The sequence below is a fragment of the Triturus cristatus genome, chromosome 8 (genome assembly GCF_964204655.1).
Source record: "Triturus cristatus chromosome 8, aTriCri1.1, whole genome shotgun sequence".
NCBI classification, from domain to species: Eukaryota; Metazoa; Chordata; class Amphibia; order Caudata; family Salamandridae; genus Triturus; species Triturus cristatus.
The window spans coordinates 203,216,693-203,231,556 of NC_140591.1; the positions used below are offsets into that span (position 1 = coordinate 203,216,693).

The following is a 14,864-nucleotide window of genomic DNA, read 5'->3' on the forward strand; positions in this document are numbered from 1 at the left end:
TATTTCCCTGTCCTGCTCCAATATATAGCTTTGTTGGAGAACCCTTTCATAATATAACTGAATGCTCTTCACACAACACTATCCCTCCCTTGTTCTCTCCCACCTCTCCGCCCCCATTCCACTCTCTCTCCCCTCCAACTTTCCCTCTCTTCTTGACCATTTTAGTTGATTTATCATGCCTCCCCGCAATCATCCCCCCTCAGCACTAGATTACCCCATCATTCCCCAATTCTTGGTCCATCCTTTACCCCCCCCCAACCTCTCTAAAAATGCCAAGAAAAACTTTAAACACAAGTTACTTATACTACACCAAGAAACCTTATTTGTGGATAATTACTGTAGCCTCACCTCCATTATAAAACCCAACTACATCTTCTACTCCAAACGCCCCTCTAAATAGAATAGTATCTTTCTACCCCACCACCCTGTCACAAAATTAAGCAAAATCCCATATGGTTTGTAACTGTCCACCACCCCTTCCCCCACTTTTCTAGGCGAAATTGACATCTCTATTTTCAAATCAGGAAATATCCTCATACTAGCCTCTGAAAACCCCCTCACCATATTCAAGCACCACTATAGCACCTTATCCTACCTACTATCTGCACCTCCTTCCTGCCCTTCTGCCTCCCACAGGATTCCCCTTCGTCCTCTCTCTCCCTGACTCTAACCCCCCCCCCAGGTCACTAATTACCAACGAAGTCCCCCAATCCCTGTCCCAATCACAGGATGCCCTTTCGCCCTCCCTTTCTACGATGCTTACCTCCCCTCTCCCTGACGCTGCAACTTCTAATGCAGTCTTCCAATCCCCGATCCTTACACCCCTTACTACGTTAGCATCTCCCCCTCCTCCTGACATTCCTACTACACACTCAGTCACGCCCACCCTCTCACCTTCTCTTGATTCCTCCCCACTTAACACTACCCACCCCCTTTTACCTTCTTCTTCCTCCCAGGCCCCTTATTTTGATCCTCCTACTGCACGACCAATGACTCCAGTCTCTCTCTCTTAACGACCTTCACCCCCATAGCTGAGAAGGTAATCCCATGCCCTCTTCCCATACCTCCTTACCCACTCCCGACACCCATCCGCCCTCTGGGATGGCCCCCTCTCACCCGGCAACTTCCCCGACACCCACTCATTTGTACACCCCTGATTACCCTCTTCCTGGGGTTCCACCCTGTCCACATTCTAGACCTCCCTCCCCGAACAACAGGGACCATACTCCTCCCCTCCTTGAACTCCCAGCCTCATTCCCTATATCTCTTATAACCCAGTCACTTTTCAACATAGAACACCATCTCTCAACCCTGCTATTCGAACGTTCATCTCTCAGACAAGACTTTAATTCCCTCACCTCATCGAACCTCGCCAATAGTACCAATCACCTGGGTCCAATTTAATCCAGCACCACATACCCACAGCAAGGGATTATTACCTCTCATTTCAATTGTTCAGATATATCACATTACGCCTCGTGCAATCTCTCCTCCTCGGATTCCCCGGACCACAATATCTCCTACCCCCATATCTCCTCGACTACAGACCAACCTTTCCCTCTCGCAACTATTCCTGCGATTCTTGGTACAAGTAGAATCCCTTCCTCTCCAGTCTCTCCAAGACCCTCACCACATCTTACCTTTAACCACACCTGCCCCCCGCCCCAAATAGCCCGAAACCCCTCACCTGCATGCTAGTTAACTGCCGATCTGCTGCCCTACATGCGACTTAAATCCCGGAAACCATCCTAAGTGAAGACATTGACATCGCCTTCCTTACGGAAACCTGGCTCAAGGCTCACTCGTTTATTCTCGACCTGCTCTCTCCGCCTGGTTTCTCCATCCTCAGGAAAGATAGACTTGACAAAGTTGGAGGTGGTCTAGCCATCAACCATAAAAATGAATTTCAACTTTCTCTTGTTCAGAGCTCCGATCATACTACTTTTGAATACCTAGGAGCGGAACTTAGAGTTCAGTGTTCCACCCCTATATGTCTACATGATATCTACAATCCCCCTGGTGACCCTCTTCCATTTGCTGAGGAATTATCTGACCTTCTTACTCAATCCTCGCTTTCCAACTCCAAAAACCTCTTCCTCTGAGACTTTAACCTCCACTGGAACAAAAAGGATGAACCAGCGGTTAGCCTCCTTAATGATTTACTCGACATTAATGACTTGAAACAACTCTTGCCATTCTCCTACACATACTAAAGAGGCCACCCTTGACGCTATCATCTCTAGCAACGATCTGGCCTTCCTTTCTCGCATCGTCCCCATAGACTGGTCTGACCACCACCTTATCCTCTACACTATCTCCAGCTTAGTGCCTCTCCCTCCCCCTAAACCCATTAAACATAGGAAATTGACCAGAAATCTTCATCTTATTCCCCCGGGGGGAACTGGAGACCAATGTTATAGCTCAACTCTTGCTTGCAATCCCTCCCAAAATGCTAATGACCTCACCGAACATTTTAACCAATCCATCATTGAGGTCCTTGAACAAATTGTCACAGCTAAATTAAAACTGCAAAAAAACAAACCCTCCAAATCTTGGTTCAACACGGATATCAACAACGAGAGACGCTCTCTTAGGTTGATCGAACGCACGTGGAGGCAACATCCTTCCACCCATAATCTTGCACTCCTCAGAGCCGCTAGGGCCAATTATAAAAAACACATTCTCAATGAAAAGGACTCCTTCTTCCACTCTCAACTTGACTGGGCCAAAAATAGACCCATGAAACTATTTAATATTGTTAAAAATCAAACAGCCTCTGCCCCTCCTAAGTTGTTGGCCACTATTGAGAGATGCGAAGAAATTGCGAACTTCTTTTCGGAAAAAATCACCAAGATAGATCAATCCTTTATCTTTACTCCCCCCCTCCCCCAACCCATTATCCCCCCATGACCCCACCCGCCAATTCACCTTCTCTAGCCACTCCTCCCCCTGGCGCTTCGCATCCCCCCCTTGTTGTCCCTCCTTTCGACCTCTGCTACACCAACCCCCAGAAAAACAATAATGCCTCTTGGCATCATTTTTGCCCAGTCACCGAACGTGAAGTCCTCAACATCATTACCAGGGTTAAACCTTCCTCCCATTCCAGAGATCCTCTCCCTGCTAACCTCATCCAAGATTTAAAATACACCATTGCTCCATATTGGACCACTATCATCAACTCTTCCTTGGCCTCCGGTTGTGTCCCTGTCTCCCTTCAGCTTGAACAAATCACCCCTACCCTCAAAAACTCTACCGTTGACCCCAACGACCTTAACAATCTTCGTCCCATCTCTAACCTTCCTCTTTTATCTAAAGGCCTTGAAAAATGCACCCTACTCCAATTGAACAAACATATTGACACTTTCAATCTTTTGGACTCGTTTCAGTCTGGCCTTAGAAAGGGTTGCTGTACAGAAACTGCCATGCTTAATATAATAGACAACCTTCATCACTTCCTCGATCAGGGGGAGTCCACCCTGCTCTATCTCCTTGACCTCTCTGCGGCTTTTGATACTGTCAACCACTCTGCCTTGCTTAACACTCTGAAAGATCGTTTTGGCTTTAATGGTTTTGTCCTCAAATGGTTCACCTCCTTTTTCCAGCACAGATCCCAACAAATTAAAACAGATGACTGCCTTTCTAAACCCATGCTGGTCTCCTTGGGTGTCCCCCAGGGCCCTATTCTCTTGCCATCTCTATTCAACCTCTTCATGGAACCCCTCGCCCTCATCCTTAAGCAAGCTGGAATCAATTACCACCTCTATGCCGATGACACCCAACTTTACTACAAGATTAAATCCTGTGTGGACGTTCTGCACCTCAATGAGACCTTGACCAAGATTCAATCCTGGTTTCATCATAACCACCTGAAGTCATTCTTTTCTCCCCTAAAAACAACCCACTCCCAATTCAACACTGGATTACTGATCTTAAAGCTCTTAACTGTTCTCTCACCATATCCAACTCAAGTCAAATCCCTCGGAATCAGTATTGATCAGAACCTCAGTCTTCCTTCCCACATCAAAAATTCGGCTAAAGGCGCACTCTTCACTCTCCATCACCTTAAAAAAAAAAAATCAAACCCTTCATTCCTGCAGAGGACTTTAAATTAGTGGTTCAATCCCTGGTCCTGTCCCGAATTGACTATGGTAACGCCACTCTCTCTGGAACACCGAAGAACAAGTTACTTACCTTCGGTAATGCTTTTTCTGGTGGATACAGTATCTGCCTGTGGATTCCTCACTTTATGAATATCCCCTGCACCAGCATTCCACAGAACTTTTTCCTAGCCCTCCGCGCCGACAAGGTCGTCTCAGCGTCAAGGCTCCGCATGCGGCTCCGCATGACGTCACCGGAGCCATAAGAAGACCACGTCGGCGTGATGACGTCAGTTCCACCCATTTTTTCCGTGCCACCGAGGCAAAACGGGCAGACCGACCATAGTGACAATGCATACATAGTACACAGTATTGACACAAATACACACAGTGTAAAGAGAAAAAGGAAAACAAACATTTCCTATAAGCTCACATTTCAAATAAGTCAACCATGGACAAATAGAGGTAATAAAATCTTGAGTACACAAAAACATCAAATAACCAATACCTCAACTTTTAAAGTATAAAAGGGTGGACAACCGGGAGGTGGGTGGGTCAGTGAGGAATCCACAGGCAGATACTGTATCCACCAGAAAAAGCGTTACCGAAGGTAAGTAACTTGTTCTTCTGATGGATACATCTGCCTGTGGATTCCTCACCTTATGAATAGAATCCCACAGCAGTCCCACTCCCGGAGGAGGGTGTCCACCCTTCCATACCAAAAATATCTTGCAAAACAGAGCGCGCAAAATGACCATCCCTCCTCACTTCGTAATCCAAGCAGTAATGCTTCGTGAAAGTGTGGAGGGAGGCCCAAGTTGCGGCTTTACAGATGTCCAATACAGGAACACCCCTGGACAAGGCAGAAGTAGACGACTTAGCCCTGGTGGAATGAGCTCTAATGCCTACAAGAGGCTCCTTACCGGCCAGGGAGTAGCAAATCTTGATGCACAAGATGATCAACCTGGATAATGTGTGCTTGTGCACTGCCTTGCCCTTCATACAACCAGCATATCCAACAAAGAGCTGATCATCTTGCTGGAAGTCTTTTGTTCCATCCAAATAGAAGCTAATCACCCTCTTTGGATCCAAACAATGAAGTCTCTCATTCTCCTTGGAAGGGTGAGGGGGAAGATAGGAAGTAGGTAGGGTAATGGACTGTCCCAGATGGAAGGGAGTTAACACCTTAGGCAGAAAAGCAGCCCTGGTCCTGAGTACCATCCTTTCAGAATGTATGGTCAGAAAAAGAGGCTTTGAACTCAAAGCCTGGAGCTCACTCGCCCTCCTAGCCGAAGTGATAGCCACTAGAAAGACCGTTTAAAATGTCAGTAGTCTCAATGGACAACTATGCATAGGTTCAAAGGTAGAACCCATTAAGTCAACACCAGATTTAAATCCCACTGAGGCATAAACAAAAGGAGTGGACGGAAACATGTTAGTAAGCCCCTTATTGAACCTTAAGACTATTGGAGACTTAAAAAGAGAAGGCTGATTGGGCAAACAAAGAAATGCCGACAAATATCCTTTAACAGTGGTTACAGCACAACCCTGCTGAGCCAAATGAAGTGAAAAACAAAGAACATCAGAAAAATGTGCTTTCAGAGGATCAATAGATTTCTCTCCACACCATCTAACAAATTTAGACTACCTGTAGGAGTAGATAGATTTGGTGGTGTCTCGCAAGGCCGATAAAATAACATTCACCACGTCAGGCGGGAGAGAAAAAGAATTCAGGTTGCCCGGTTCAATTTCCAGGCATGTAGGAGCAGGCTCTGGAGGTGGGGGTGTAGAACCTGCCCCTCCATCTGAGAAAGGAGGTCTACCCTGAGAGGGAGACGGAGCGGAAAGTGCGACGAGAGGTGAAGAAGGTCCGTGTACCACACCCTTCTTGGCCAGTCCGGGGCGATCAATATAACTTGAGCCCAGTCTTGGCGAAGTTTCCTCAGAACCCGAGGAATGAAGGGTATGGGAGCAAACGCGTAAAGGAGTTGTGAGCTCCAACTCAACCGAAACGCGTCCCCCAACGCTTCCTGCGTCGGAAACAGGAGACTGCAGAATGACGGGCAGTGCACGCTCTCGAAAGTGGCAAACAGGTCCACCCGAGCAGTCACCCACGTCCGGAAGACGTGTCGAACTACCTCTGGATGAAGCCTCCACTCGTGGTCGGCGGAGGACTGCCAATAGACTGTCCGCACACACGTTCAACACCCCGGCCAGATGATTTGCCATCAAGAAAATCCGATGGTCCAGGACCAGAGCCGCAAGGCCTCTCTGCAGGGACGGTACAACCCTACTCCTCCCTGCTTGTTGACATACCACATCGTGGCAGTGTTGTCCGTCAGGACTTGAACCGACTGACCGTGAATGAAAGGGAGAAAGGCCTTGAGTGTCAAACCTATAGCCCTCAATTCCAGAAGATTGATATGAGACAATCTTTCCTCTGGAGACGAAAGGCCCTTGATCTCCAGATCCCCCAGATGAGTACCCCACCCTAGGGTAGAGGCATCCGTTATCACTGTGGTCACAGACGGAGGAAGATGAAAGGGCTTTCCTTCAGTCATATTGCCCTCCACACTCCACCAAGACAGATCCGCTGCAGCTTCTCTGGAGATCCTGACTGACTCCCTGAGATCTCCATTGTGTTGATACCACTGCCTGCGGAGGCACCACTGGAGTGCCCTCATGTGGCAGCGTGCATGGTTGACTAACAGAATGCAGGAAGCGAACAGACCTAGCAGGCGAAGGACCTTAAGAACTGAAACAACCGGTGCATTGAAAAACAAGGGAATAATTTCCTGAATGTCGAGAATACTTTGCGGAGGAGGGAATGCTCGACACACAGTGGTATCCAATACTGCCCCTATGGACAGGTTGCGCTGAGAGGGCACCAGGTGAGACTTGGGTACATTTATCGAAAAACCCAATCTGTACAACAGCTGGGTTGTAACTTGCAGATGATGAAGTACCATCTCTGGCGACCCCACCTTCAGAAGCCAGTCGTCCAGGTAGGGGAAATCAGGAATCCCCGACCTCCTGAGATGGGCAGCCACCACTGCCATCACCTAGGTGAAGACTCGAGGTGCAGTAGTAAGACCAAACGGAAGGACCGCAAACTGGTAGTGTTGTGACCCAACCGTTAAACGGAGATACTTCCTGTGGGACTTCAGGATTGGGATATGGAAATACGCATCCTGCAAATCGATGGACACCATCCAGTCCTCCTGTTGCAGCGCCTGAAGAACCTGCACTAGGGTGCGCATCTTGAATCACTCCTGCTTGAGAAACAGATTCAAGATTCTGAGGTCCAGGATAGACAATCCTTCTTGGGGATCAGGAAATAACGGGAGTAGCACCCCTGACCCCTTTCCTGCTCGTGAACCACCTCTATCGCACTTTTTTGTAACAGGGTAAGAACCTTCTTCTGAAGGAGAAGCAAATGGTCCTCCGTGCAAAACCCCAGGCAAGGAGGGTAAGGAGGAGGGCATAGCCATTTTCTACAAGATCTAAAACCCAAAGGTCTTTAGTGATTAACTTCGAATCCTGTAGAAAATGGGTAAGCCGACCTCCCACAGGACCCACATGATCCAGGATGGCGGATCTAGGGCTGCTTTTCTGCATTACCAGGAGGGGCTGGGGAGGTAGAGGAGGAGGAGGAAGAGGGATGACGTCCGGTTCCACGAAGGCGACCTCTGCCTTTACCCCTGTAGCTCTTATACAAGGGGTTCTGCTGTTGTTGCTGCTGCTACTACTACTGAGGCTGTCTGGACTCACGAAAGGAAGATCTCCCAAAGCCACGGTATCTTTTATATCCATAGCCTCTTGAATGAGTCTGCAGTCCCAAAGACCTCGCCGTTGACTTACTGTCCTTAAATCTCTGCAGGACAGAGTCCGCCTTTTCACCAAAAAGCTTGGAGCCATCAAATGGTAAATCAATTAGAGCAGCATGCACATCAGGAGAGAATCCAGAATATTTTAACCATGCATGCCTCCTTGTCGCAATAGACAAGCCCATAATTCTCGCAACATAGTCTGCTGTATCCAGACATCCAGACCAGACTGGATAACTTTGCGAGCAGCCGTTTGAGCATCCACCAACACCTCATTTAGATTACCCTTGTCCTCCTCAGACAACTTAGGGAGAATCTGTTTCGCAGAGTCCATTAAAGCATGAATGTACCTGCCCAAGAGACAAGTGGCGTTGGTAGATTTTAGTGCCAAACTGGCCGAAGAAAAGGCTTTCTTAGCAGATTGCTCCAACTTCTTAGAATCTCTATCTGCAGGAGCCTGCGAAAACGCCCCTGATGACTGCTTCGAGCTAGAAGCCTGCACCACCAGACTTTCAGGGGAAGGGTTAGAGGAAAGAAAAACAGGATCCCCAGGAGCAGGTCTATACCTTCTTGAGACTGTTCTCGAAACTGCAGGAGCTGAAAGAGAACTGTGCCACACCTCAAGAATTCGCTCAGTCAGAGCATCATTAAATGGTAAAAGCGGCTCAACAGCCGAAGATGGAGAGTGAAGAACTTCAGTGACAAGATTAGGCTTATACTCCGCTACAGGAAGCAGTAAGTTCAAAAGTTCCGCAGACCTCCTAATAACTGTTCGGAATGGAGCAACATCCTTAGAGGGGAAAGCCTTTTGAGAAACAAAGTCCCACTCAGGGGAGGTGTCAAAGCCACTTGCCTCACACAAGTCCTCAAACACATCCTCTGTATCCTACACCTCTCCTTCCTCCCTCTCTTCAGCCTGGTACTGCTCCTCCTCCACTAACCTCTGCGCCTCTCTCCTTGAACGCATCTTCGGTTGCGGCGTCAGTGGCGCCACACGCAGCGTCGACGGCTCTGGGAGCAGCGTCGAAGGTGGATCCATAGCCGGCACCGATCGAATCCGAGAGGCTTCACGGGATGGAGCCGGAAAAGACCAGGACGACGTCGCTGGCATGAACGGCATAAAGGGGGCCTGTGGATACTGATGAGGCACACCCAGAGTATATGCCAAGGGACCCATGGGACCCCAAAGGTGCTCCAGAGGCGTATGATGCTCTGGTGAACACATCATACATGAAATTAAGGATATGCAAAGGATCAGAACCTGGCGTCGGAAACTGAAGGTAAGAACCCGGTTCCGGATCCGATCGAGGTATCTCTGGAGTCGGCACTGCTGGAGTCATAGGAGGAACAGCCGGAGCCGAAGGAACCTCATCATCAGCCGGATTCGTCGGGAGAATCTCGGCATCATAGCTTGCTCTGGGGTCCCCTTATAGGAAGGAGATTGAGCCAGAGTCACCTAAGGAGACTCCGAAGGTGAAGGGGAAATAAAGTCCTTCACTCGACGTCGAAGAGCAGGAGAAGGGGACCTCGACTCCACCGGCTTCGACGACCGACGTCGAGAAGCATGTCTCCTCTTCTTCTTATGCTTCCTCTTGGAGTCGCGCGAAGTCGAAGACTTGGACCTTTTTCGACCCCTTTTTTTCTTTTCTTGCCTTGGCCATGTAAAGTTTGGCTTCTCGCTCCTTTAACGCCTTTGGATTCATCCTTCTGACCGAAGAGCATCCCTCAACAACATGGTCTGAAGACAAACACCAGAGGCAATCCTCACGCGGGTCAGTAATTGCCATATGTTTACCGCATTCTCTGAATTGCTTAAAGCCTGACTTCCTCGGAGCAGACATGACAAAAGAAGAAAAAGATACATTCCAAAATACAAAGTATCAAGAAGAAGTAAGGGGTCTCCCAGAAAAAAAAACGTTAGCGTCGACAGCGCGGAAAAAGAGAACTGACGTCATCACGCAGACGTGGTCTTCTTATGGCTCCGGTGATATCATGCGGAGCCGCGTGCGGAGCCATGATGCTGAGACAACCTAGTCGGCGCGGAGAGCTAGGAAAAATTTCCGTGGAATGCTGGAATCCACAGGCAGATGTATCCATCAGAAACTCCACTTAAACACAATCAAGTCCATCCTTAACCTCGCTGCCAGGCTCATTATGGACTGTAAGCGATCTGATCACATCTCCCCCGCTCTCAAAGCCCTCAAATGGCTTTCCATTGAAGGCAGATCCATCTACAAGACTGCTTGCATTACACACAAAGCCCTTCATCAAAACACTGCACTGTACCTCTCAGATAAACTCCACAAAGCAGGCTGCTCTAGAGCATTAAGGAGCACTAACGCTCTTGTTCTAGTCCCGCCTTTGTTAAACAAGAAATCTACTCAATCCCGTTCCTTCTACGGAAATGCACCTACCATCTGGAATTCCCTCCCTAAAGAATTACGTTGTAACCCCACCTACCTTAGCTTCAAAAAGGACCTCAAGCTGCTCCTTCTCAACAAATATTGGGGCCCTTAATCCTTTTATCTGGACGTTAATCCCCTCCCCCCCTCCTTACTGTATAGGTCTCCCCCCTATTGATGACCTTACCTACCTTCCAATACTACTGCCTTGCTGCCTTCAATTCCTCTCGCTGTTTATGCCCATGCACTCTTACTTTTTCCATACCCATCACCTTCCACTGTTCTCCCCCCCCCCCCCCATCCCTGACCACAGCGCTCTCTATATTCACTTAGGATTGGTGGTTTACCTAATTTATTCCTTATTGTATCTCCCCTTGTTTCAACCGTAATGTTTCTCATGTTCCCATGACTCGTATATTTCCTCATTGTCCAAATGTTTCATGCAATATTTCCTGCCTAAACCATTGTAAAGCACTCTGATACCCTCTGGTCCAGCTAGCGCTATATAAAACCTTTTAAATACATAAAATAAATGCCATATGCCCCAGCGCTCCCACAGCATGGTCTTCCATGTACCCCAGGGATATACACTTCGTTGAACCTGCAGCAATGGCATCAGCACTCCTTCGACAGGATAGGAGATCTCTTTATGGAAGGGCGATTACTCACCTCTGAGAAACCCATAACAGACTATGGCGTACCCCCCCACGTCAATTCCTAACACATGGCAGCACTTGCCGAGCCCTTTGGACTACAGTAGACGATGAACCCCCAACCTATGCAGTTTTACAGACACTGCTCCACACAGGAGCTGGACAGCACCTCATCACCTGGATATACAAAAGAATCAGGAAGTACACCCGGCCTTCGCTCACAGAGCTATGCACCAAGTAGGAAGATGATATAGGGATGGTATTGCATGGCAAGGAGTGGGAGGAGGCCCTGGAATTCCCCCAGTCTCCCAGAATGCTTGGTTTAAAAAAATTAAATTTTCCCGCATGTACACCTATGCTGCCCCCGGTGCCAATCGGCTTCAGCTGATCTACGTCATATGCTCTGGTCCTGTCCCTCCCTCGCCTTATACTGGTTTCTTATACATGTGACCCTGCGCAACATTACAGAGCTTCCTGATATCCATACATGGGAGGCTTGTGCCCTAGGCCCTAGGAACTTTCAAGCGCTGGAAGCGCCATAAGTGTGCGCCCGCCTTACTCTCCTGTTGAAGACAGCCCGGACTATGAGCTGGAGGGGGCAACAGTGCCATCTATGGCAGCATGGCACATATCGTCTGCAAATGGGGGAAGGCGGGTGGAGAGGCCCTTCGCTACAAGGAGTTTTGTGTACTATGCAAAGTTCCCATAACAGATGCCTGGGGCACACTACCTGACCAATTGCGCCAGTTTGTCTAAATCATACGTTCCTCTCCCACTCCACCTCAGGAACCCACAAGTCCGCTGCGCCACCTTAGTAGACACCAGCAATTACCACCCAGATAAAGCCCGTGATGATCCAAGCACCTTCCTCCCCCCTTTCACTGCACATACCTGGTATCAGTGAGCAACACTTTGCCGGATTGGCTAGGTGGGCTACGCCCCACTCAGCAGTTAGGACCCAAGAGACATCTCGCAAGCGCCTAGTGATCGTCATCCCATAGTTACTGATTGCTTCTTCGCTCACCTCCCCCACACCCCCGCATATCCCTTCCTCCCCCAGTTCATTGTTAATTTTCTGAAACACTATATGGACACGATGTCGGCCTTACACATGATCCACATATGCAACTGATACACCATTACCTTCTAGAATGTGTAGGCAAACCCTCCAGAGAGGCTATAAACCTGATGTTCACAGGTTATTGTATAATGATTGACTCACTGTTGTCGTCGACCTCCCTATGATGAAAATTGTACTAATGTGATGTTGTGTGTAATAAAAATAGTTTTATAAAAAAAATTAAAAATAGAGGGATTCACCCCAAAAATAAATTAAATGTGTATAAACATATATAGAGGGGTACCCCCAAATAATTAATGCAATTTATATATATGCATGTGCTTATAGACACAAGCATATATACATGAGTATACACGTGTGTTTGTGCACACACAATCACACAAATTTGTGGTAAAGGTTCACAATGTAATGCCACCAGTTTTACAGTTAAAGATCAACATGTGGTATTACATGTTGTAGAGACATACATCTGCAGGGCAAGTGCCAGTTGAGAAGGGAATACTCATTGTCAAATGTTAGCCGCTTGACAAGTTATGGGCAGTGCTAGAAAACTTACTGCTACGCGAACTATGCACACATGGCTCATCTCTCAGATTCGCAAGGAGAAGCCACTCCTTTGATTATGAACAACCAGAGAGAGATCGTGTGCCCACAGGAGGCTATGAACAGAAAGATTTTATCTAAACCACCTGTATCATATCTTTGTATCACAACAAGTCTGTGTTAAAGCAGTTCTGCATCCATAAACTGGCATTTGCTGCATTCCGTCCTTAGACCTTTACAGCAGAAGGGTACATCATTGGATTTGCACAATGGATCATGTTCTATGTCCCATCACATACCTGCATTTAACCAGGGTATCTGCCCGCCATGCTTTACTGGCTCTGGTGGCTGCTGGAAAATCTTGTTAATTTTTTCATATTTTGGCAGTTTTGACTCTGGCTTCATGGTGCCCTCATTTTCTTTCTTGGAGAAATCTTCCCGTTTTTGCTTTTCCTCATCCTGAAGCCTTTTTTGCCGCACAGTCTCCTCTTCTTGCTGCACTCGATCCTGCCACTGCTGGTCCTGCTCCTGAATCCGTCTGTTGAAAAAGACATTTGTTAAACAAGATGCGTTCCTCAAATAACATTTTGGTATACTTTACTTAATACTTGGTTATGAATAAGTATAGGGTGTCCACAAATAACAGGATTATTTCCATTAGTGTACTACATCTTCCATAGATACTGCTATAGAAGGTATGAGTGAGGAACAAGTAACTTACTTTTGGTAACGCTCTTTCTGATGGCTACTCTAGCTAATCACACATTGCTCACCTTTACCCCCAGGCACCAGACTGAATACAGGGGTTTACATAGAAGTTCTTTCAAGTTCCAACCGATGTCGCAGTGTGGCCCCCACCTTGGTTTTGTTCTGTCCCAGGGGTGCCAGAGTGGAGTCGTACTTACGCACAGATGTCAGTTTCTTAATGGACTTGTTTCTGTGCCCTCCGATACGATGTACTAAATATTTACAGGTACCAGTGTGCAGATCTCTAATTTGGGACCTTTTTAGATGGTTAAAAAAAGAGTCCAAAGGACCGAATGGGAAGGTGGGAGGGCAGTGAGGAATTTGTGGTTAGATATAGTACTAACCAGAAAGAGTTTCCGGAGGTAAGTTTCTTTCTCCTGATGAATGCCTCTAACAGACTATTCCTCATCTTTAGAAGAGATGGCAAAGCATAACATGTATTTGTAAAGCACACCTTCACCCTAGGATATCTTGACACTGAACAACAGATGTTTATTGTTACCCAACTCAATGGTACTCATTTTATCAACTGCTGAAGGATGAAAGGCTGAGTGGAGCCACCGGGATTTAATCCTGTGACCATGAGGTCGAACACAAGCCTCTACAGTGGACACAGTCCACTAAGCCACCAAACCCGGCAGTACCTCCCATAGTGGAGGGATTATGGAGTGGACTCCAACCTAAACATTAATGCAGGACCAAACAAGCAAAATGCCCTTCCATCATGGACTGCTAGTTAGAGTAGAAAAAGATTTAAGCGTTCTTAGAGGTTTGTAGGAGGTCAATATAGTGTATAGATAGACGAGGACTGTGCTCTCAATCACACAGTGGGACACAAAGTTAAAAAAAAAAAAAACTGTTTAGAAATAGGCAGCCAATGAAGAGAGACCCTAACAGAGGACATGTGGGACTCCTAACACGGGTAGAAGATATGGCAGACCGAACACATTTTGAATGTGTTGAAGATGAGAAGGCAATCAGAGAGGAAGTTCGAGATAGAGTGCATTTCAGTAGTCCAATTTGGATTAAATTTAAAAAAAAAAAAAAGCTAGGACCATTATACATCTGGAAGTAGCAAATAAGAATGGACAGATTTTTTTTAAGCAAGACTATTTACAGAAAGAATCTGCTGACTTGAGTCGAAGTGCGATGTTCTGGTCAAACCAGAAGTGCTGGTCTCTGACTTCAGTCACAGTATTGGCAGGTGGTCCATGTGCTTCTGTACTCCAATCGGAGGACAAGGAGAAGGTCTCCTTATCCAGAAGCAATAGCCCTGCCTTGTCTGCATCGATTTTCAGGAAGCTGTTACACACCCAACTGATGACAGCTAGAAGGAAATGTTGAAATGTAATATGTGTTACCTGTAGAGTTACAGACTGAAAAGAATGTGTATCATCCAAATAGGGCATAAAAGAGACACTAAAAGAGCAAATCTAGCTAGCAGTTGGACATACACATTGATAAAGATAAAGGCCACCGCTTGACCTTAGTCTGCTTGGTTATGGATCCTGTCC

At 47.2% G+C, this 14,864-nt stretch overlaps 1 protein-coding gene across 6 annotated transcripts in view; it reads right to left on the reverse strand.

Annotated features, from left to right (window-relative positions):
* The window catches only part of ITSN1 (intersectin 1), a 1,732,490-nt gene that overhangs the window by 818,681 nt on the left and 898,945 nt on the right, over positions 1 to 14,864 (reverse strand). For all 6 annotated transcript variants that reach the window (XM_085621357.1, XM_085621360.1, XM_085621358.1 and 3 more), the window contains one exon: positions 12,903 to 13,141. In XM_085621357.1, coding sequence (XP_085477483.1) covers positions 12,903 to 13,141 — 239 coding nt within the window. The remainder of the gene's footprint in view (positions 1 to 12,902; positions 13,142 to 14,864) is intronic.